At 38.4% G+C, this 24,952-nt stretch overlaps 2 protein-coding genes across 3 annotated transcripts in view; one reads left to right on the top strand and one right to left on the bottom strand.

The window, feature by feature from the left end:
• DPP4 (dipeptidyl peptidase 4) overlaps positions 1-7,855 on the top strand; it is a 33,928-nt gene extending 26,073 nt beyond the window's left edge. The window contains exons 22-25 of the mRNA XM_035896166.1: positions 1,344-1,408; positions 6,482-6,554; positions 6,807-6,880; positions 7,757-7,855. Of these exons, the coding sequence (XP_035752059.1) occupies positions 1,344-1,408; positions 6,482-6,554; positions 6,807-6,880; positions 7,757-7,855 (311 nt within the window). The remainder of the gene's footprint in view (positions 1-1,343; positions 1,409-6,481; positions 6,555-6,806; positions 6,881-7,756) is intronic.
• A 5,343-nt stretch (positions 7,856-13,198) lies between these two features.
• SLC4A10 (solute carrier family 4 member 10) overlaps positions 13,199-24,952 on the bottom strand; it is a 124,209-nt gene continuing 112,455 nt past the window's right edge. For both annotated transcript variants that reach the window (XM_035896211.1, XM_009640735.2), the window contains exons 21-25: positions 23,001-23,174; positions 22,206-22,328; positions 18,790-18,857; positions 17,000-17,116; positions 13,199-13,265 (exon numbers count right to left, since the gene is read on the bottom strand). In XM_035896211.1, the coding sequence (XP_035752104.1) occupies positions 13,199-13,265; positions 17,000-17,116; positions 18,790-18,857; positions 22,206-22,328; positions 23,001-23,174 (549 nt within the window). The remainder of the gene's footprint in view (positions 13,266-16,999; positions 17,117-18,789; positions 18,858-22,205; positions 22,329-23,000; positions 23,175-24,952) is intronic.

Below are 24,952 nucleotides of genomic sequence, written 5' to 3'. Positions count from 1 at the left end.
AGACCAGTATCGTGTGTCAGAAATCCATCGCTATTGGACTTTGCTTCTTCAAAATGCTACTTCATTTAAAAGAATGAACTGTGAGGCTTAACATCAAACTTAGATTGTAATTTACTCTCTCAAAGTAACAGAATAGGATTTGAAATGCCTTCGGTTTTTTTTTTCCCTTTTAGAGCTTAAAATTTGGATTTTATAAGTCTAATTAATCTTAAGAATAGCTTGATATGAGGAAAACCTAAACAAGTGGGCAAGTCTGTACGTGCTTCAAGCTTATAGTGTGTCAGGTTGTAGTTGCATGAGGCTGTAAGTACAGTTATAGGGGCCCCCCTCCCAGATGAAAAAATTTATATATAGTTATAATATGTGCTGGTACAATGTGACCACATTTTGACATTTTTCTGGTTTGGATTTGTCCAAAAACACTTGAAGGAAAGCTTTCCCTGGCAAACCTCTGCTAAATAAGGCATAATTTATCATCCTGCATCTAGCACAGGGGCTGTGTAATAGTGTATTATGTGCTCTGGCTAATTCAGCAGCTCAAATCATACTGCCAGGTATTAGCAGGAGTCTCTTGAGGACGTAGGGATGTTTTTGTAATGTTTGGACATGAATATTACAGTATGGCAGGAAATAATTTTTTAATGAAGATCAGGAGCTCTAAAATTCCACTTTTAGTTGATTAGATAAAGGAAAGGGTTATGGAAGCATATTCAACATTAAAAAAACCCCATGTGATGAGGCTGATGAGAAGTCAAATGGACATTAGAATATGGCAACAGAGTGTCGATTTGTATGGCTTAAAATAAAGCGAATCTGCAAAAAAAAAAGTGGTATGATACCGTGCTGAAAAATCTGTGGAAAATCAGAGATACCTAATTTTTACTACATATAACAGAGCCAAGCTGAGTCCTAATCTACTGCTACATTTTCATTTTATAGATCTTTAGCAGTAAACATTTAGATAAAATATCTAAGATTTTCTCAACTGTGTCATATAGTCATTTACTGCAAGATTTTCAGTAATTATCTTAGGATTACTGGAAGAATAACAGTAAGGTAACATTGACACAAAGTACTTGATTAATATTCAGCATTCAGGTGTCCATGGCAACAAGAAGATTAAATATTCTGAATAATGATGGTTACCTACACGCCTCATTGTGGAAAACCTGGCTTTATCTTTTGTTTTCCTTTTTTTTGGTGGTGGTTTTTTTTTTTTAATTTCCTGTATGCTTCCTTATTGTTTGTATTGGTGGGTAAAATTTCTGGTAGACAGACAGACTGAAAATTAAGTAGCATATTCTGATTTTAGTTTTGGTTTGGTTTTTTTTTTATTATTACAGATTCAATATACACGGAGCGATACATGGGCCTTCCTATAGCAAGTGACAATCTGCAAAACTATAATGTAAGAAAGAAATTGCTTTATTTCTTTTTTTTTTTTTGAAGTGGGTTGTTGCTTTTCTAAACCACTCTATTTTTCTCTATACAGCCTAAGTTCCTTCCCTGTGAGAAGAAATAAGTTTGTTTCTTCGTTCCAGCTATAACTGTTGCATTGTGCTTTTAGGGGCTGTAGTCTCATGCATTTGGATTTGCGTGAGGCAGTTACGCCTTGCTGTATGGTGTGGGTTTTCTGTTGTTTGTTTGGTGTGTTGAGTTTTTGGGGTTTTTTTTACGTTCAGTTCCATTTGGCTACTTTGTAGACTGTAAAACAAGCTGTAAAAACGGTTTTATTTTAATCACCAAGAAACAAATTTGTTTTAAAATTTAATATGCTCGTGGGCAAACTATGCTTTCTCTTAAACAACGTTTCCAACAAAACAAATGTACTCCAGCTCTTTCTGAATTGGAATCTAAAATAAATGGGTATTATGTGAACTTCCTTGCTTTAGGAATCTGCAAGCTTTTTCCAGGGAAAGCAAAATCCTCTAAATATTAGGAAACTTTGACAGGTAGGCAAGTCGCTGTGATCATATCAAACAACTTGCAGACCAGCTGAGAGCCAGCAGTGCCAGGGCTGGCATTTTGGCCCCACCTCCAGGAACACAGGGTGTCCACGGCTTGGTCTAAAATGACCAATGTTTGCCCAGAAGCGGGGGGATTTCCAGGTGTTCTGATGGGAGCAAAATACCTGTAGAGCATTTGTCCTCATTACAGCACAATGGATTGTTTAACTTTTAGTTGCCCCAGGGGCTATTTGAAGCCACAGGTAGTAGGGCAGAGCAGCCCAAGCCTTCTGTAAGGTTTTGTTAAATTTCAGACCTAGGTGGAAATGGAGTGGCTACTGGAGAACTGTGAGGGATCCGAGGGGTACTTTAGGCACCAGTTATTGGGATGTTTCACAGAGGCGTTCGGCCATGGTGATGCTGGAACCAAACATGGATGTCAGAGGAAAAGAGATTGGGCGTTTTCTGTGACTGGGCTGGTAAACCGGCTAGAAGTTCAGCACTGATCGTGCCTTGGTGCATTAAAAAAATAAGTGTTGTCGGGGGAAAAAAGGGTTGGGGGTTGTTGCATTTATTTAAAAGCATGGTAAAGTATATAAATACATACAGCACACGTCTGTTTTGGCACATCGCTGCAATATTCTAGTTTGGTCAACTGCTGTATCAGACGTTCTGGTCAGAACTGAGGACAACGGTAGTGAGCGCTGGGAGACTTGGTGCGGCGCCTGCCTCTTCCCCGCAGCGAGCTGCTCGGGCCGCGGGGACTGACCAGCAGCCTGCAGCTGCCCGCCTGCCTTTTCCCAAACGTGTTTCTTTAAGGCAGTGGGAACAGTAGGAGGTCTGCGAGGTAGCAGTGTAAATAGAAGTTACTGTCGTTGCGCAGAACGAACGTTAACGCTCTGGGTGCACAAAGTCATTCACCAGCTTCACGGCACAGATGGCAAGAGAGGACTGTTTAATCCTTTCAAGCCAGGAGTCGGATTTTCTTGGCATAGTATCCACTGCTGGCAATGGCCACGTTGAAACTGCCAGTACCAAAGAGCTAAAGGTTTCAAATGTGTTACTCGGAGGACTAATTGGGGAGAATGGTGGCTAGATGGAGGAGGGGTAATTGCACAGATCAGCTTGTCACACTTCACTGCTGCTTCTAGAGACAGGAAAATGCAGCTCAAATCCTCATTCGCTGTTAAAAGCCCCAAATAATTTATTACTGCGAATTTACTTTTCCATATAAACCTGGAGGGGTGGGGTAGCTCAAGAAGTGAGTTTGTTGCTTTTCATGTAGCGTCAATGGAAGGGTTGTGGGATTTTGTTGTTGCTGAAGGACCCTTACTGACTTCAGCCCAGCGTGTTTCTGGCTTACAGCCCCTTTGTTCAGTGTCCCAGTAGCCAGCCTCCTGGCCCCTTACCGCCGCCGAGAGCTGTTTTCTGAACTGAATGGTTTTTAGCAAGTAAATGCAAAACATGTACTGAAAGCTCTCCTAAGCTGAAGCTGTTAAAAGCATTTTTGAACTGTTAGCTTCGTACTGTCAGGTTTGCATGCTGCATCATACGGTCTCTACCCTACTGCATCCGCCATAAAGCTGGCTTGGAAAGTGAAAGGTTGCATCGAGTCTGTACTGTGTGCCCCAATTTAAAAGAAAGGGGACTGTGTGCACACCTGCTCAGAGAAGACACGTGCTGCTAGGGCGCCTTCCTAGTGCGCAGAGTGCATTAATGATGGAGAATATCCAGTCTTAAGAAACTACCTGTGGTAAGAGAGGTGCGCCCTACCTTTGTAGTACTGTGGTTAGGTTTCACGTTTATTGAAGGAAGAGAATCTAAGACGCTAAATACTCTTTTGCCAAGAGTCCAGTCTGAGGCATGACTCGCACTCTTCTACGTAGGCTAATTAGGTGTGATGAGTGGCTTTTAAGGTAGGTATGGACTATTAAAAATTAGAGCTTTGTAAAAGAAAGGAGCAAGCATGGGTGGAGCTCCCAGTATAACTGCATAGGGATCCTAGGCTGAGTGGCAGAGCAGCCGTCTGCCCAGGAAGAAACGTCCCTGATGTAAAAGCCTTGAGATGGAATCAGGGCAGAGCTCTAGAGGTCAGGCGCAGTAGCCATGCAAAGCATACCGAAGAGACTGTTCAACTTGTGAGAAGATTATTTTGCAGTTCACTCTGAATTTGATATGCTTTTGGCAAGTGTTTGAAACAGTCATAGATTTGGCAATCTTTTTCTAGCAGATTTGAAATGTTCAGTCCTTAAGAACTGCTGCATCATTAGGTTATGCAAAACAGGGTACAATTTTGTAAATATGCCATCTTGTACTGATTTGACATTTGTTCTATTATCTGAGAATATGCTAAAGGGAGAGAGACCTTCAGTTTCAGCCAAACCTTAACTTGTTTGTGGAGCGCTGATAAAATGTTGACTGCTGTGTGATCTTTAGAAAAGCCAGTTACGCTCAGCAGGGCCCAGTTCTCAGCCGTCATACACGTTACCTTTTCCAAACCTTTGTCCCGGCAGCGGGGCCATGAAGTGGAAGGGGTTAATCAGGCTGTATTTATTTGCTGTCCACTCGAGCATTGTTCAGCTGATGTTGCTGTAACCGTGCCTAACTGCAGATCTTGCAGCCACCTTTTTGGCAGAAGTCCGTGTCCTTAAAGCATGTTTTAGGGAAGGGACTCTTCAGGTTGACTGTGGGTACAGCAAGTGAGACATCTCTTGCAAGGGACAAAAAAACCCTGAGAAAGTCTCTCGCGTGTGTGTTCCTTCTTTGTGAAGTGACAAAGATATAAAAAAATAGTGACATCCTTTTTCTAAAACTGCTTTTGGAAAGTCGCGGTCTCGGAAGCGTAGGTCAGGTCAGGCTTCCACTTGAAGGTTTGCTGTCCCTTAAACCAGCACCAATTTGCTGGAAGAAAGCTTATAAAGGTGATCTATCAAGTCCCCCTCTGCACATGTGGAAAATGATTCACTCAAAGGCTATTGCTTGGTTCTTGTTCTTTGTCTCTCCCCACTGGGCCATTAGTTTCTGAATCGTTCTTTTGGTTGGGTGCTGTACCAGTGCTCCTCACTCACTCAAAGTTCTCTCTCCAGATTTTGGCACTCTCATAACTGTCTGTTCTTACTCCCTGATACCAGCTCGTTTCAAGGGATAGTGCCATGCTTCCAGTGTGCATGCATTTCCATATATTAGATGGGATTTCTGGTGCTCTGCAGCCGTTCACTGCCAAAAGAGGGCAATTGCCCTGTTACGGATCGCAGGGTGCTTTTTTCTCACTGCTGAACTTGTTTTTTAAATTTGGTTGAATAACTACAAAGAACTCATTCACTTCTGAGAGGGCTGTGGTATGCTATTCTGCCATAACAAAAGGAATTTAATATTTATACTTGCTTTAAAGATTCATGAGTGTACAAGAGACATAAGGAAATAAGAACACTTCTGTGTCTTGGTAATACCATGTATTGGACTTTTTGAGGGTACTAAATGCAAATCCCTGTGCAAGGGTACAGCTTTAGTACAGGGGGCGAGAGGGGGGAGAACCAAAACAAACCACCACATTCTTTTATTCCTAATTTTTACTATCTTTTTCCTTGCCATAGTAACTTTTAAGCTGCTGTAATATAGAGAAAAATTCCACAGGGATTCAGTCATTTTCAGCAGAGAACCCCTATAATATTACTAAAAGAAGGAAATTTTGTTCAACGTATTTTTGCCCTGTTATGCTGGTTGTCTTTATCAAGCCTGAGCTGTCTTGGTTTGGCCCTTCTTTCTGCTGTCATGGCAGAGCACGGTCCTATTCCCTTTCCTTTCCCAAATGAAAGATCTTACCTGCAATCCTTCCTTTCCTCATTTTTCAGTACCTAGTCACAGTAGAAAGTCAGGGGGTTAGGATGTTCTAGGGAATATGTTGTTAATGGTTTTTAAATTTCTTGATTAATCTTAGTTGCTGACTATTTTTTTTCATCACCGTATTGTGTTTCAAGTCCCAAAATGTGGCTTGACTTCTATGTAGACTTGGGCTGGGGGTTTTTCCTTCAGGCATTTCTGTATCGTGTCTGGGGGACAGCATTGTTTTAAGCTCCTGGCAGACATTTTGGTGGGGAAGATAACGCATGTGGTCTCTGCAATAGCTGCGCCTCGCTACCATAGGGTGCACTGTTGCCATGGTAACATTTTTTTTAACTTGTCTGCAGTTGCACAGGAAACCTATGGCAAGTGGTGTGCTGCAGGCTAACAACATGTTAGCAGTGCATTAAATGTGTATCTCACTTGCAAAACTCTTCCCCTCTGGAATTGCCTGTTACTTTGCAGACGTAACCCTTGGTAATGACCGCAGCCCGGTGCAGAAGGGTTTGAGTGCGAGCGCGGTGCTGTTGGATACGTCAAGATGCTACGTGGGGGCACGGGGGGAGCAGGGGTGGCTGTTTTGACCTGACAGACCCCAGACTCTGTCAACAGGAATCAAAGTCAGTTGGTAGCAAATCGTCTTCTAACAAATAGCACCTTTTTTCTTTTTTTTTTTTCCTTTTCTTTAATTTCAGAATTCAACAGTAATGGCCAGAGCTGAAAAATTCAAGGAAGTTGAGTATCTCCTTATTCATGGAACAGCAGATGGTGAGTTGCAGTTAATTAGACATTTTAGTATTACAGACAGGTTCGCAATTCTACTACTGACAAAACAAAAGCATGAAGGGGCAAGGCTGTTACATCTACGTCAAAAAAATAATACGGCTTTCTGCAACTAATTTGTGTTTCAGTCAGCAGTGCTGGGGAGTCTTCTGTGTTCGTTGGTTCGCTTTTCCCCCAGAGTAGTACAGAAGCAATTTTTTGTTTACCTTTTGCCTCTTTTTTTCTTCCACTTTTCAGATAATGTTCACTTCCAGCAAGCAGCACAGATTTCCAAAGCTCTTGTTGATGCTGAAGTAGATTTTCAGGCAATGGTATGCTTCTGTTTTGTTTATCATTGTACAAATGGGTTTGTATTATGAGAATAATAGCAAAAGCTCGCTGGTGTTGGGTATAAATCAATTGCCATCTTAAATGAAAGCTCACACACTTGCATTTCATGTTCAGTAACTGTAATTTTAACATAACGCACCCATGTCTCTTCTGTACAAGAAAAAATGTAAAGCAACTCCTCCTATTTGACCCTGTTTACCTAATCATTCATTTGGTTAATTTTTCTGCATTCAGACAAACAGCCAAGCCAATCCTAATCTTTGCATACACCCAAAGTCTGATGAATAGTATCTTACAGCTAGGCTATAAGGAAAGGTTACCTTCAGCTAAGTCCAAGATAACCTGTCCATCACTTCTGGTGTTTCTGTATTGAACTTGTAAGTCAAGTAGTTATCATCTGCCCCTTCTTATGCTCTATGTGGAAACTCTTCAGACCAATGTGCAAGCTCTTCCTTTCCTGCCTTCTCCCAGCCCTGGGGGGGCAGTGCTGAAAAAGGATAAAGTAGAGACAGAAGCCCTGTGCACCAGTGCATGGTTCTCCTGCAGTCAAACTTGCAGGGCTTACAGCGTGCAGAGATCAGGCACCCCTGAACTGAGGAGCTGCATCTACCAGGCGTGTGGACAAGCCACATATTCATTTTGTACTTTTAGCGTGAATAGATGGTGTATCCCCCACACAGAGCAGGGACAAAACTCTCATAGCAGCTTCCTACCACCATCATCTCTTTGCCTCCATGCTGAATTAGTCTCATGCTGGGATAATTTTAAACATCTGCACTTTTTTTATGTCTTACCACGTTTGATTTACATGATTTAGCTGTAGCTAGAACTAACCTCTGTATTTTTCTTTCCCACAGTGGTATACCGACAAAGACCACGCCATCACCGGTCAAGCGCATAAGCATATTTATACCCACATGAGCCATTTCATAAAACAGTGTTTCTCACTGCCCTAGCACCAGCACTGTGGCTGATGTTCGTGATGGTGCTGCTCCAGAAAACTCTCTCGCTAATGTACACTGAGCCAGTATAAACTTTTATGAATCAAGATGAGCTAAGGGGCAGTTCTTGGGGTACCTGTGTACACAATGAAATGCTAAGCTTTATAATGATTTCTGTTGCCAAGCAACTATTACATTTTTATTGATTGTCTTTAATCAGGACTTAACATCACCAGAATGCAGGTATGTTGCAGACTTCTAAAATGTATGGTACTCGCTTGAGTCAGTACCTTCTGATAATTCAGCCTAGAAGAGAAACAAACAGTCCCGTTTCTATAGTAGGGTAATGAATGATGAAAATGCCACAAAAACCAGTGTGGAGATCATTTGAGGAATAAAAATAATAAGGTTTTCAAAAAAAAAAATTTAAATTAACCCTGTCATCATTTCCATGAAAATACTGCTAAAACTTTGACCAGGTTTTTGCAGAAATGACCTAATGCTTGATCAATTATTATTTTAGAAACATTGTCAGGAACTATTTGCTATGCAGAGTGAAACACTTTGTTTACCGCAGGTCTTGAGTTAGTATTTTCTCTGCAATGGCTTGGATTACGGTTATAGAAGTCTTGCAGGGAAAGCGTGTAACCAGCTTTCACCAAAGATTTTGAATAATACCTGTTCAAACCTATGGCACTGAATTTCTTTGTTCCCTACCATAGTACTGTGATTTTTTTTGCTTACTTTATAGTTAAAAGAGGGCTGCTACTGTGGGAATCTGCACTGGTAAAAATCTTATCTGGGAACTCTAGCAGCCCACCCCGTTTTATTACGGAACAGCAAGTTTTGGGTGTGGGGTTTTTTTGCGGTTTCCTATTTACTGATGAATGGGATCTATTCCTTGCACTCAAACATAAAACATGACAATGCAAACCAGCAGTGACTTACTTAAAGCAAGGGCTGGACTGTAACGCTCACGTGAACGGGCTATTTGGCAAACCTGCTTTTCCCTGCAGCCTGCTTTATCTTCAGCACTCCAGGTAGGCTTCTCCATCTGAAGATCAGATCAATGTTCTTAATTTTACATAGAAAAGCTGCAACCCACTTGTACTACAAACTGTGCTGCTTTAAAATAATAAAGACATTAAGTTATGAAAGGAGCTGTAGTCCATATCATTGAAAATGCTGCTCAAGAAACAAACCCCTAGAGTTTTACAAAAAAAAAATCCATTAATTTTGAGAGACTCCCAGTGAAGTTTCTGCCTTTGTTTAACGGTACCATGTAATGGAGTGTGACATGATTATCTAACACTTAGCTTCTTGATATTAGATGCCAGCATGTGATTATGTATATATTCTGGGTTATTAGTGACATTAGGTGTGAATGCAAAAGTACTCGTACAGACAGCTAAAGTACACGGGAGATGAGGGAGAACGACAGGACAGTTTGTGCAGCTTGTCCTTAGAAAGAGAAGGGAGCCTGAGGCGGAAAATAAGGTTTTGGTTTCACAAATGGACCAAAGCCACTTTGACTCACAAAATAAGGGTTTTTTTGAGAAACAAACTGGAGATGGGTATTACAAATAACAGAATCTTGGGCTTAATTCATTAGTGGCTTTAATGTAGACTGGTGCCACTGTTAGAGTCCTATAGGATACAGGCTGTTAGTTGGCTCCAAGAGGTTTTAGTGGCCATGGCTCTGAATCTTTTGACTCAAGGGAAAGAAACATAAATCAGTATAAAGGCAGATCACAGCAATGCAGGTAGATAGGTTATAAAAAAGATGATCATTATGAACGTCTAGATGGCTTGTGTATGCAAGGGGCAAACAGTTGGGGTTTCTTTGGGGGAAGTGTGGTGTGTTTGTTTTTTTTTAATGTTATCGCTCATGCTGTCATATAGACAAAAAAAGTATCTCTGGAATCCAAAAGACTACATTAACTAGGGTCTTATACTTATTAGAGAACTACAAGTATTCCCTTAGTCTAATCAGAGAAGCATTAAAAAAAAAAAAAAAGCACTTTTAAAATAAAACTAAGTAAGCCTTTCATTAAGTAAAGATGCAATTCCTTATATCTGACCTACCTTACTGATGCTAGCATCTCACTGGGAAGCTCTTCTGTACACTCAATACATAGTCCTGTTTTAACTGTCTTATCCATGAGGCATAGCAAAGTACAATAGCAGTCATTTTCTACTTCTTTGTCTGGAAAGCAACTTCTACGATAGGCTGTTAATAGGACATGATGCAACTTTTAAAACAAACAAAAAAATGGTTTATTGCTATAGTAAATGTCCTAATTTCTCTCTGGTAGATCTGCTTCAGCTCCAAAAAATAATGCAGACAATAGGACAACACAGCCACTTCAGGGAACTGACAACTTGAAAGGCATGAGCACAGGTAAATACCTAAAACTGAGGCCACAGAAGAAAGCCAGCTTGTTCCGTTAATGTACAAAGTCAGCAGTAGGAACCAGTTGTGCCTGAAGCAGAGCCACAGGCTAGAGTGCAGCACCTACCCATTACCTTTTTTTCCTCTGTATTTTTTTTCCATGTGAAATGGATACTGGTTTGTTGTACAATAAGCTTTGTGTAAAGTCCTAACAGAAGCAGCTGAAGCTTGAGGTATGACTGTTACCATTCTCGGGCTGGGGGGCTTCTAGTCTTTGCTTCAAAAATTGGTGAAGAAGCTCAAGGGATTGAACAAGATGGAGTCAATACTTTAAGTATTGGGTTTTGGCAGTAGTACTAGGCTTTAAGGCCTGTAAGTTTTTCAGTAGCAGAAATTTAGGGTCCTGAGAATAGCAGAAGCTCCCCAAATAAGCGGTAGGCTAAGCTGCTGTTCAACTATTAAACACTTTACTGTAGCATGGAGGAATTTTAAATTGTATGACCTTATCTATTGAGCTGTAAGAAGACCCAACTACTGCAGCCTGGTCCACATCATGTCTCTCAGGAGCAAGGGGGACCAACCCACAACCAGTAAATCAGAATTTAATTCCCACTCTTCCTGGAACAGGTCAGTTACGTGCCATACTCAAGTGTCAGGTAGACATTTAAAATACTGTACCATATTGCATGCTTATTCTGGGTTTTGCAGTGTAAAAATAAAACTGAAAATTAGTTAGGATAAATATTTATTTTCACATAACATTTCTTAATTGTGAAAAACACAATAGTCTATTCACATGTACACATAAACTTTTGTAATAAATTACATCCAAGAAATTGAGTAATTTTGACCAGGAATATGAAATTAGAAGTAAATATAGCACTACGTTTGCTTTATATTGTGTGTGATTTCAGAATGTTAAGATTAACATTGGAATAGCATTTAAATTCACACAAGAACAGAGTGACTGTTTTAAAATAAAACCACTCTGAAATACTGAACAGAAATACAGAATGCCATTGAATACACTGATTTCTTAATACTCTAAGAGTTGGTCAAGTGAAACTAATACATTTTTATTGTATACATTATCTGTAACAAAGTCAGCAACATATTAAAACACCACCAGGCCGCTTTCGGGACAAACCAGTATTGAACTTCTATACTAACCTTAAAACAATTGGAATCTTACAGTTCATCAAGTACACAAAACAAAGCATTTAACCTTAATGCATCAGCATTTTTTTTTCCTAAATTTGCAAATAGAAACATTGAATTAAATGTAAATCCTTTTTTTGTGTCCATTAGATTATTTTTTTTTCTCCATAAAAATGGCCTTTAATGGACTTTGATAATGCTAAGTCAAATTTAGTAGAGTGACCCTGTTAGTTTGCAGCAAAATGCAATTATCATTTATGGCTAAAGTAGTAAATCATCACAGTCACATGCACAAAAACATTAGGAGTATTTTAAATGTGCTGGATATGAAAAGTTCACATGAGGTCTATGGAAAGATGATCGTATTTTGGAAAGCTGGGGAATGTTAGAGCCTTGTAGATGAGTTGTTATGAAGATTACAAGACTATAATTCTTACTTGTAGGATTCAAAGTAATAGCGTAATAATGAGAGTTAGCTTTCATTTAATCATTTAAAAAATTATCTTAAAAAAATTTAAAAATCAGTGAATTGCAAATAATGCAATAAAACTTTTGTTCCACATCTGTATTAATTCAATACCTAATCTCACAGTCCTTGTTTTACACAAAAGAACAGCTTGAAGGATCAGGCAGTAACAAAATCCATTATGAAAAATGGCTTTAAAGCCACGTTTTACTTTGCAATGTCGTTTTTATCTTTTAATCAATATGTACTTGATGGAATAGTGAAGAGCTGTAACAAAATCAACAGCAGGATACCCATTTAAGTATTATACACAATTAATCTCTGAAATTAAGAGGTTTACAGTTGTTAGTAGAGAGAGGACAATATAAATATGCCTTTTATGTGGCTGTATTTAAGCAATAAAGAGGAAATTCATTGGGCAGGTGATATAACTGCATGTGGGGTATAGATTGTATCTACAAAATTTTCCCTATTATAAAATAGTGGATTCATTAATGACGTGATGCAAGTTGTTCGGCCTACCACGGCAACATTCATACAATACAAGATAAGATACTGTAATCACAGATTGCATTTTAAGAAATACTGTACCCATGTTTCACATCAAAGGATGTGGTGTTGTTTTTCAACTACGGTGAGAAAATGTTTTAATATATATTTTAATATATATTTTTAATATATATATATGACTATGTTCCAGTTACATACAAATTTGAATATTAAATACACTGTATTAAATCAAGGAAAACTTCACAAGTACAGAATCTGACCCTGCAATCCTCATTGCAAGAGTAATCCATGACTTCAAAAGGACAGCTTGAGGAGGAAAGGATTATCCTTGTTAGTTTGTTCACAGGGTCAGACCAGTTGTTACTTTAAAAACTTCTTTAATGTTTGCTTGTCAGTTTGGGTCTCTTGAAATCATTTACTCAAGTTAGGTGATTTTAAAATAAAAAAAAAAATGGAACAAGTGTTTTCCGGTTCATCTTGAATGAAGATTATTAAGTATTCTCACACAGAAAAAGTAGCAAAATACAGTACAAACCTATTCACAGGAAAGTTGAATTTCCAAGAAACTTTGCTTGTTAAATTTATGATACGAATACTGATAAATGGCTAGTATCAGCAAAGAACATGAAGATTTTTTGCATTGGCTACTGCAGACTTTCACACAGATACTAGACAATGTAGACATGTAGACAAGGTAAAATGAGACAAATATTGCACTACATTACCTGTGCTAGTTTGAGATGAAAGACAAAAGTTACAAGGTCAAATCACTATATTTAGTGGTTGTGGCACTCCTTTCATTCGTCTGTAAAAAAATTAATTGAAGAACAAGTCATAGACAAGTCTCCCGGTCAACACCTTTCCCTGAGTCAGCTTTCTTCTCTTTTCTGATTTCAGCACTAGGAAAAGAAGGAAAAAGAGTTACAGCAGCACTGAAATATATATTCATGATCTACCTGAAAGCCAGTATCACACTGATTAATTAGTTTTTCATGCTGCATAGCACAAACTGGGAAGCAAGTGAAAGTTTCTGTGCTGAATGGTGCAATAGACATCAGCCAGCATTTTAGTGACGTGGTAGGTAGAGAACTTAGGATGTACAGACAGACAAGTCAGCCAGCATGCAAGCGAAGATAGCCACTTTTTTTTTTTTGGCAAATACAACTGTTAATTGATTAATGGTACAGTAATGGTAATGGTACAGTTCTCAGACATTTTATTAAATGGCACAAACAAGAGGTCACAATAAGTATTTCTTGTCTTTAAAACGTATTCTGTTGCTCAGTGTACATTTAGAAGGAATGTTTCTGAACTAGGGCGGTGCAAGCCAATTTCTAACTAGTGTTTGGCTTTCAGTCTTGATTGGGGAGAGCAGGAGAAGGTTGGGGGGGGGAAGCGACAATATTCCCCATTTGGAGCTTAATACATACTTCCTCATGTATACTTTGTAAGGAAATAACTTTAAAAAAAAAAAAAAAAGCCTGAAAGATCATACAAGAGCCATATCACTGAGGACTCTGAAGCAGAGTTCAAATTTGGATTCAGCTTTTTTTCCAGTTAAAACACTGTTGATTTGCCTACAGAAAGCAATACATGTGCAAAGCAGATGATTTTTTTTTTATCTGTGAAGAGGGTCCTAATTTACAACAGCGTAAATGAATAAAAAGTCATGTTCTTGCAATGAGTTTCAATCACACTACAAAAATGCAAAGAGGCTTCCACAACACAGGCAAATCAAGCCTTCAACAAAGAGTGGCAGGGTATCTGAAAAAAAGATGGTTCTGAGAACAAACCTGTATCAAGCACATAACCTACCAGGTTTCATGGGAATAATTCCTTAACTAGAATGAATGAGAAATAGGCTGAGTTATACAAGGCTTCAAGACAGCAAGATCAATTCTCAAATTCTTAAGGCGATTCATGCACAATTTTACAATCATCTGGCATTTCTCTTCACATAAAAATTGCTTTAAGGATACAATTCAGTTCAGCCAAAGCTTACTTCTATGCCTATGGCAGCTTCCAGAGGTGTTAATGGAAATAGCTAAAGAATACCAACTTCTGCCACTTCAACTGCCAAATCTGTCACCTTCTGTAGAACAGTGATAGAATTGGGTATGTTACAATTTCTGCACACAAAGGGTATGCAAACAAATTCCTGGGGGGGTGAATTTAAAGTGCAGCAGTACAGCAGGCAGAGTTACCTGTGCTTAGTAAAAGCAAACACTGAGGATGTGTTGTGTGCCTTACAGTCTATAATATTTCCACGTTTTAGGTGCCTCTGTGATACCAGGAAAGTCTTCCTTCTATTTAGGATTCACATCTCTGAGCATCTCCTGCAGATGTGGGCTTTAATGCCTTGAGAAATTTGGAAAAAAAAAAAGGACAAGTCCAGTCTTTTACCAGTAAAACACATAACTGGTGGATCTATAAGGGACTTGGAGCTCTCTTCCTCCCTACCAAGGGAGTAGTCTAACAAGCATGAGAAGGAAGGTCTGGGATATGGGATTTGCCTATCTTCAGGTAAAGAAGGGAACTCATACCATCTACAAAGTGATAGATGGCTCTCTCTCCAATACTTTAAGAGACCAGCTAGGACTAGCTTCCATGCATGGTCAGATCTTCTTCTTCTGCTTGAACTTCAAAGGCATCAGTAAAATTAATTTCAAGACAACCTGATTTTTTCCCCCTAATGCAATGTAATACTGGTGATCTTGATCATTTGCAAAAATTATCCTTACAAGTGCTACCATTCCAAGCTTGCTTTTTGCTCAGTACTTACCTAGGATTGAATTATATCTTCATGTAATGATACATGCATTTAGGGAATATAATGTTTCTTTAGCTCTGTCTCTAATATGACTTAAGATTAATGTTGTCCATGGTTTTGCTTATCAGAAAGCAAGCCTTCCAGGTTTAAAGTTCTTTGAATCTACGTCTGTCTGGCAATCTGAGACAAGCTGGAGCACATGAAAAAGCAGGATTTCAGATTCTTTAAGAGGTTGTTCCTTCACAACAGGACACTCATACCTAAATCCATAAAACCTGTGATCCCTTAGGTCCTTTTCATCTGAGTGTTTGCGTTCATGAGCAAAGATACAAGAACAGATTGAAAATGAGCTCATTGGTAAATGAGTTTCTATTTTACTGCAGTGGAAAGGCCAAATCATCTTTTACCAATGTTGTCTGAGCCACAGTCTACGTGGATGCTCTTTGCTTAAAGGATCTTTGAAAATTTCAGGTAAAAATGGTACATGTTCACATAATCTGTCATACCATCAAAGAAAACAACATCCATCAGAAAAATTACAGCTACTGCAGTACCCAGTGGCTGTGAATGTACGTCGACAGCAGAGGCACATAAGGTTAAAAAAAACCCTACTGTACATCCTCCTCCCGTGCCCCACACTGATTTCACTGTGACAGGATCCTTTTTCAGCCCATGTAGAGTGGAAGGCAAATCAGAACTACACTGATATTTTGACTGTCAGTGAAATAGCATTAAAATGATCACATTAGTGGGCTGCTCCATGGGTGTCTGAAATGAAGATTCTCTGGTCATCAGCTGTTCATCTTGTTTATGCTGTTTAGGGAAGGGAACAACACTGAAAGGCAGCATGCCATTTTGGGGCGACAAAATTAAAAAATGTATTTCACTAGGAAATTGTTTCATTAAATATACTACATCTACAATTTCTATTTTTAATACACAATAAATTTCAGATTTTAATATTAAGGACTTTGATGAGGACATTTTACATTCCTATTTGAAATTTCTTTTCATTCTGTCTCCCCAAAAATTACACAAAGTCAAGTCATTTGGGTTCCTAGGTGACACCACTTTGAATTGGAAGATACAATCAAGGAAGAAGCTGGGGGACAGGGTCTTACCTTTGGGGAATCAGCTTCTAGACTGATTAGGAAGGGGAGCTTATGACAAAAATGTGATATAAAACAATTAAGTAGAAAATAGTTAAATTTAAAATTTGTGGAAACAGAGGAAAATCTCTCTTACAGTCACACTGTGCTTGTATTTATTTTCTTACTCCCATAATAACTCTGTAGCACAGATACAACATTGCTGCTTCATTTTACATTTGTCTGGACTAAAATTTAAAAGTATTTAACTGTTTTGAGTACAAGGGAAGTAGGCAGAAAAATGAAAGTAAGTGATGCAATCTTAAAATTATTTTCACTCCAAATATTAGTAGATTGCATTCAGAGTACTGGGCTCTTCATATCGGTCCTTCCAGGGCAGTGATGACCACTTCTTTTTCAAGAGGAAAGAACAAAAGCAAGCAGAACAAACACAACAGCTGTTGTGCAATACCCAGGTGTAGGCTGGTGGTTCATTACACAAGCATCAGGCTTTCATCATTACACAGCATCAACTTCATTTTCCACTGTAGCATAACTAAGTAGCATGCAAATATTTGTGATTTTTTTTTTTAAATAAATGTATACAGTGAATTTGTGGTTTGAGCTCAGAAAAGTATGACTGGACATAAATAAAATGGAACTTCCAAGAAATAAAACTGCAAGATGCTAGAAATCTTTCTAATCCCTAGCAAAATACTGTAATATCAGTTTGACGCCAAAATATAAAGTATAATGTAGTAAAAAAAAATAAAACCTTTTAGAAGGAAAGCTTGACTCCTTATCTTTTGCATTCTCCGAGGATATCAACAATGTCTTCCACACAGCAGTTTTTGCCATTTCATCAGAAATGTTTATCACAGATGGGTCATCTCTAGGCAAGAATAAAAGTAAATACACAATAAAACAATGAGCAGTCAGTCTTTGTTACTTATTAACTCTACAGAAGTCCTTGAAAACTAACAGTGATGACAATAAATAAGTGCAATGTAAGTTAAGAAATTATGTTAAACTTCAAAAATCCTGAAGAATGACTTAAGTATTCCTTTAAAACACCCTAGCAGTTTTTTAGCATTTTCCTCCTCCAACAGCAATTAATCACAGTCACATCAGAAAAATATATTGTTTCACTTCCAACTAATAGACAGAGAAAAATGAGGAACTGTGAAATTAAATATTGCCCAAGATCTCACAGCATGCCAGTGGCATAATTGGATTGACCAAGAATCCTAAGTGTTCCTAACAGTTCTCAAAGTACTTAGTACTCTGAAACTCCACCTGCTTTTAAAACAATTTTAAAAGCAATCAAAACCCTTGGCAAAGTCAAAGATTTAAGAGGTCTAATTAAAATGCCCCAATTGAACAAGCTAATCAGTAGCTTTAAGCAGCATTTTGTACCCATTATGCCCTTAGCTTTACCTGGACTGCTCCAAATATGTATTTATATAAAGTCTTAAATGTTTTAAGGGCCTGCCTGTATATTATTCCTGAATTCATGGTTTACATATGGCTTGACATTCAGTAAGCCCTCAGTAAACTTGTTTTCACAGTATTGTGAGGAACCACTTTATCAACCAATGTCTCGACTCTTCTTTTTAGCTGTAGGACTCTTACACTTACAGTACAAAACATCAGATACTATGCAGGCAACTCTACGTAAGTAAACACACTACAGAACAATATAGATCACAACTCAACATAAATTAAGCTAAGTATTGCTAATATAAAATAGAACAAAAAGGTATGGACAAAAGAAGAAAAAATCAGACCATTAGAATTGTGATGAAGCAAAAGTAACAAATAGGCTGGGATTTTTTCAGAGACACAGAGTTATTTGCCTTAGGAGACATTACAGTAACTTCGTGTTAGGAGTTAGGAAAGGCGGCCACTCTGAGACGGTGTTCCTATGAGCTCAACACTAATGCAGAGGTTACTATCAGCAGGTATTTCAAATCTTTATTAAGAGCTTTCTTTCTGAAAGCTCTAAATAAGAGTCCTTATGGACTGTCCATGCTTCTTATTACTATCTGTAACATTGGTTTTCCTGCTTAAGTTGTGTCAACCCTGCATTATGCCTTATCTATCCTGGACAGCTCTTGATTCCCTTATTATCTCACATAGATAGGATCTTTATTAGGATGTTCTAAAATGTAATACTGTAAGAACCTAATTTTTCTGGGGTGTATGCAAAATCTTTCCTGGCTCCCTGCCAGCAATGGGATGAATGGTTTGACCTGCATCTTCCTTTCATACTGTGTGTGTCAGAAGCCAAGGTTCATTATGAACGGCCTGATCCTGCAGTCCTGCCCAAGTGAAACTTCAACTAGTCTGTCCTTTCCCTAGGGACTGTCAGATCACATGGAAATACTAGAAAAGGGCTAAGCTTATCAAACATGGCAGTATATGGTTCAGTTCACCTATCTGTACTCCACTACCAGAAGACAAACATCCTCCTGATATTCAGTAAGCACTAAGAATAAATATTGTGGCATGTTTATTTTATTTGTTTAATTGCAACTCACCTAAAAGAGGAAAGGTATATTTTACCTGTAATGTCCTTCTAGTGGTAACTGAACAGTCCCTTCCTCTTCCATTGCTAACATACTTTGCTCTTCCTAGAAGGAAGGAATTTAGACATGAGACAGGAGATGATGTGAAAAGTGAAATTTATATACTTTAATCCTTTTTCTCCTTTAATATTAAGTATTTTAAGTTCTTAACGTAGGATACTTTTTTAAATTGAAATATTTGACATTTAAAACCCTCTATTTTAAAAGACGTATCTTCATTTAATGTTATTTTTCAATGCCAAACAAAGGAGACACTTTTGTAACAATAAAGGCAAAAATTAGTAACACTGAGTGAGCAACTGTATGGTGAATTTTAAATATCATGCATAACAGGATATAATTATTGCAATGTTAACATGCAAAAAATTAAGGAAGTCAAATTTAAGTTTGCACACACAGTTTTAATACTGATAAAGTTTTATTGCAGTGAGAGGTAGTGAAGAAACAAGACCTCAAAATTAGTTTTCACTTGAACAGGAGGAAAACTTCTGTGAGTAACAGGAAGTGAACTAGGACACATCTCTACCTAAAATCTTTTTGTCAAATATTTACAAATTTAGAAAATCTATCTTTGGGGGAGGAGAGAACAAAACAACACCCCTCAAGTACCATGTCCTACCTGCAAGGACAAAGGAAAACAAGTCTCTGTCTTTCAGGCATCAGCTCAAGGCTCCACGGGAGGATTCTTAAGGCTCAGGAAACCACAGCCAGGAGGTTAATGTGCCTTCACATGAATATAAGCACCAAATCTTGCCCTAGAGTGTTGTGCTGTGTGTGTATGAGTATAACAGACACCCAGAGACCTCCATGTTTTTCTTCCCTTTATTAGATGGCTTTGTAACAGGTTACCCTGGTGCCTGTTGGAAAGTGTGAGTTGGGTGTCCCAAAAAGAGCTTACCATTTTCTGGCAGATCACCCAAAACTCCACATGCATCACCCACATTGAGAAGTTGGTATTAGCTGGAAAAGCCAGTCCAATTTTCCAAAATAGCAGAATTTAAGTCCTCTCTGCACAGAAGTTTGTTTCTTCTACGTTTTACTATGACAACTATTTTAAAAGTCACAACATTTTTGTCTCCAAATGGGAGAAGTCACTTTGTCCATTCCTGTCTCAGAAAGACTTGATTAACATGAAAGTGCCTTCCAAAAGAGGTCTATGAGAAGAAGGCATAGATAATATCCACTATAAACGTACAAAGCTTTTGAAAAACATGGCCTAAAAGTATAAAAACAACTTAAGTGATGAAATTAGGATCCAATCAAGTAAGTTTCAGATCTTGTCAACTATATTTCTGAATATTCTTGTGGGTAGAATACTTCTATTTTTAAAAGCCGTGTGATAGCAACTCTCCAATTAATTCCTTAGGCTACATGTCAGAAGTTTTATTACTAGTTAATTTTGTCATTTCCAGGCTTCACAGCTTCATAAGTTTTTGACAGTTGAACAACCTTAATAATAGCTCCAAATATTTAGAAATGCCAAAATATGTAAAAATAACCTCTCAAAATAGACAGTGAATGAAATAAAGTAACACCAGTAGATTTTCCCAGTTTTGTTTTCTGATGCCATCCTATCAAACACGGGAAGGAAAGTGACATACAACCAAAACAGAAGGATAACAAGGAATTCTTTCCAATAACCAGGCCCACAAGAAGAGAGCTACCTTGGTTACTTTTGGTTACTCTGAATTGCAATGACAACAGATACTGTGATGAAACAGCTCTCTGGTCTGCTTCGATTCGAGGGGGAAAACAATGACTCACATATTTTAATTTCAGCCTGGTAGTTTTACAGGCACCTACTAAATAGTAAATAATCATCATGATGTTTATCACCTAGGTTAAACCTTTTCCCCAAAACGTATTCTATAGAACTATATTGAATGTGTCAAAGAAAGGAAAGTTATAGTTTTCCAGGTTACAGATGAGGCAGTGAGCTGTCAAGGGTCACAGAAGAATCCTAAAGGAAGAAAAATCTAGTTTTCGTAGTTACATGTTCAAATTATTAGCTCATGTCCTATTTCTGCAAATAGACTTACCAATGGGAATCCTTACACACACCATTTCACTGGTCTCAGAGCACATCTCAAGAGCGTGAGGATAAATTGCTGATTTATCCATTCACATTGTCTAGTTTTTGCAGTACCCTTGTACTACCAAAAGGCCATGTCTCACAGGCTTTTGCAGAGGTCTTTGGGGCATCTTAGAAGCCCTGTACACAACTGTCCCCAGACTGCTCTTGCCTAGAAGTGACCACAGCCTGCCAAGACCATGTGGCATCAACTGCGCCTTCACCTCCCACTGCCACCATAGCCTCACACCATACTACTATTTGAAAGTGCTGGCGCAGGACACACGACTCCCATTTAAAATAACCTGGCACCAATATATTGTACCTACTGCTCCTGCAGTTAATGCTTCTCCATTGACACTTGTCCCTCATTTATTTGGACCCAATACTGATGTTCCCTAGCAGTTGACATTGATCAGGTGGCTGATACGAGGGACAAAGGACAAAGACCTTTGTCCCTTACACATAAAGTTACTTTATATTCTCACAGTTTTATATGATACTCAAGCAATTCATGAAGCAGCAGCTAGATGAAATGCTATCAAACAGATGCAAAACCAGTTAGAAATCTACAATCAGAAAGCTATGTGTTTCACTGTCAAAATATAGGAACATTCTGAGTGGAAATGTGTAAGAATCTGTCCTGTATCAAGTTTATAAGAAATTATCTGAAATGCATATTCTTTGAAAGGAGTCAAGGAGTCCAGATCTGAAAGAGTCAACTGGGTGGTAGTGCCACAGGCTGTAAGTAAATGTCTGAGGATTTGGTTAACAGGGGCAAGCAGTGTCACTGACCTTTTCAGTAGAAAGTGGAAGTAAATTGTGTCTGCAGTAGAGAAGGAAAATGCTGGCCCAGAGCGTAATGGGGATAACTGCACATGGTTATGACACTCCTGAGTGGGGAAGGCACAGGGTGATGGTGTGTGACCTATGTATGGCTCAGATGTAACTGGGACATGCCATGACACTAAAATTCTGCAGTGCTCTCCTCAGCGTCTCCAGCAGGGATGAGACCAGTCCCACCACAGCATCAAATTGCCCCAGGCATCTGAGGGCTTTCCTACAGACAGAGCTTCATCCCTGCACATCATCTGAGTGCGTCCCAGGAGCAATCCCAGGAGCACTGTAGATACTATGTTACATGACATGGCAGCATACAAATCTACATCTAATAGACATCCCCACCTAAGCCTATTAGATTTGTAACCTTAAAAAGGATTTGTGTAAAATATGAAAATATTACAGTTTGTATCCTGTTAACAAGTCTGCCTGTTGCATGGAATATGCTTTATTTACCGAAAAAAACTGAAACCACGACCCACCTCTTTCTCAGCATCTTCCAGCTTCTTTTTCTTGCTCTCAGGCATCAAATCATCTAACCAACTGAGTTCCCGCTTAGTAAAAAAGAAATCCATGAGTTTCCGGACAAATACCAAAGCTAGGACCTGTAAAGATATTAATTCAAAGAATTAGAAAATTAAGCAAGTAAAACTAACAAATATGCTTGTAGAGGAATACTTCACCACAGTGATTACAGTTTACAGTCACCACAGCTTACAGCTGGAATTTTATCCATTAATTTGGATAGGCTAACAGTGGTCTTCCTTTGTTCAGATGAGGTATGGCTTGAAGCATTTAAGAATGACTGAGGTCAGTAGGTAGCTTTTATTTTCAATTAGTGAAATAATTAAAGAAATAATCACTTGAACAGCAGAATAGAATTTTCTTTTATTTCCAGCAAGACACAGAACTATCAGTAAAGTTCCTCAGTGCAACAAACAATCTTCCTTAATGTGTGAATGTTCTTTCTGTAAAACGATTAAGCACTACTCTGTAACTAAAAATATCAAATAAGTTTTAATTAATTTTTTTAAGAGAGGAATTTTCCCTAAGAGAATACACAGTCGGACTACCCACACATATAAACAGAGCACAACCTAGACTCAAACTAGAGGTTATAATGTTGAGTTTTTCCTTATTTCAGCATGAATTGTCCTTGAACATTGAATTGAAGCAAAATTGTAATTACCTGCCCACAATCAATTTTTTCTTCAATAATCATTATCCATAAGTGAAAAGAAAAGGGATTTTTAGAGGAAATAAAAAATATTTCATACCATCATAGGAAAGACAATGGCAGCTCTTGAAACCTTTATAATCCACAGAAGCACAAGACAACTCAGCTGAATTACAGTGAAGAGATGGACCTTTCTAAGAGGAACATGCCTCAGATAAATAAAATCTGGCTGATGCTTTGCAGGCATCCAGAATAACTTTATCCTGTCAAAAAGCTGAAAGATAAATTTTAAAGTTTGCATCAAAATGAGCTGTAGGATCATCTATGCTGACATTCACACATTGCCTAAGAGATCCTGAATATCCTAAGAATCTGGCTTGTTATTCTAAAGGCAAAAACTCTGCAGAAATTCAGGAGCACAGAAAAAGACAACCTCAGTTACAATCACGAGCCATGAATCTATACTAGCCCAATGGTGGTAAAGGACTCATCTTGTCTCCAGCTGAGCCACCTGAGTAAGAATGAAGATCGTATTATTTTAGTAAAGTTTCATTGTTTGGTTAGTTGTACTTCTTAAGTTCCTTTCAATTTTAATGCACATGTCACCTCCCTAGGTATTTCTATTGCAGATGTGCTGAGATTTTGGATTCCACTGAATGACATTCTGTATAGTCATATTCCAGGAAACATCCTGTTTGTAACTGCATAATACGCTACACACAGAGAAAATAGTCAAAAACTCTTAAAGATAGGCAAAGACAGACTTCAAAGTAGATGTGAATCAATTGTGAATAAAACTGGATGGAAGCTGTTGGGCGTAAGCACTGTTACGCTGCCTTTCTAATACAGTCTAAACTTCTGTTTTGTAATAACTGAGCTCTGCTTCCTTTAGCACACAAAAAGCTAATCATGGAAGGATCTCTTCAGTCTTTTATCTCCTGTGGATGAAACTCTTTTTTTTTTTTCCCAGTTTACTTCTCCAGACACTTTATTCCAGGCTGTTTTCTTTTCCTTATTGCACTTTCTTCACAAAACTAGGAAAAAAAAAAAAAAAGAAAGCCAGCCAGAAAGGCAACTGCCGTGCCATTAGGAATATACATGAAAGATTCTTCTTTTTCAGACCTATTTGGCTCCACACTGACCAGAGGCTTTGTGTCAGCTGCCATAGCACAGTGATGATGGTGATGCACCATTTCTCCCTGCATGGATGAGCCATGCTAGATTCACAGAGTCTTCAGGAATTTCAGGTTTCAGAAATTTTTACTGAGCATGTGTAAACTGCATTTTTTAAAGACTTATAATTTGGCCAGATTTGAGCAGATTTCTTTTTCACAGAAACAGCAAAAAGCACATCCTCCCACAAAAGACATCTTATCAAATCTCAAATCCTTGTCCCAGCTTGGGGGAGGGAGAAAGGGAGGAGGATGCTATCACTTTTCCAAGTAAAGATAGCCAGATTTTAGCATGCCTTAAAAACATTCCTCAATAGTGTACTTTCTCATACCCTTGTTCTGAGAAACAGCTGAACCATATTAACTTGAAATTATCTAAACCTCAGTAAAAGCCAAACTACACTTCTTAGAATATCAACCCAAATGGTAAGAGCTAGGCAAAGTTATAAAAGAACAGTCTCCGAATAGAAAACACCAGTCAAAACCAAGAGATGTTACCAGCTTTGCCTATAAATGAGGTAAAAAAAAGAAAGAATTTTTATACTCATAATCAAAAATTTAAATATAATGAAAGAAGCAATCAAGCATTTTCTTTGCTCTTTGTATTTGACAACCTTTTGCACAGTATAATTCATGGTTTTCTCATGGGATCGTTCTTTCTCAATTGTCTTGGAAGGTGTATCAATACCTCAACTTTCAAAAACAAAGGCACACTTGAAAATTCGAGTGTTTATCTCAGATGGGCTAAAAGATTTGACACCATGCCATTTAATGCTGCAGTCATCCAGGAGAAACGGTTCACAGGATACCATTACCAACCCTGACCTGAATGCTGGAAAGCCTGGCTTCCGCCAGGGGCTCCTACGTAAGGCACTGCAGG

The sequence above is a fragment of the Egretta garzetta genome, unplaced genomic scaffold (assembly GCF_000687185.1).
Source record: "Egretta garzetta isolate BGI_Z169 unplaced genomic scaffold, ASM68718v1 scaffold16, whole genome shotgun sequence".
Taxonomy (NCBI): Eukaryota; Metazoa; Chordata; class Aves; order Pelecaniformes; family Ardeidae; genus Egretta; species Egretta garzetta.
This window is presented reverse-complemented; position numbering and strand designations above follow the sequence as displayed.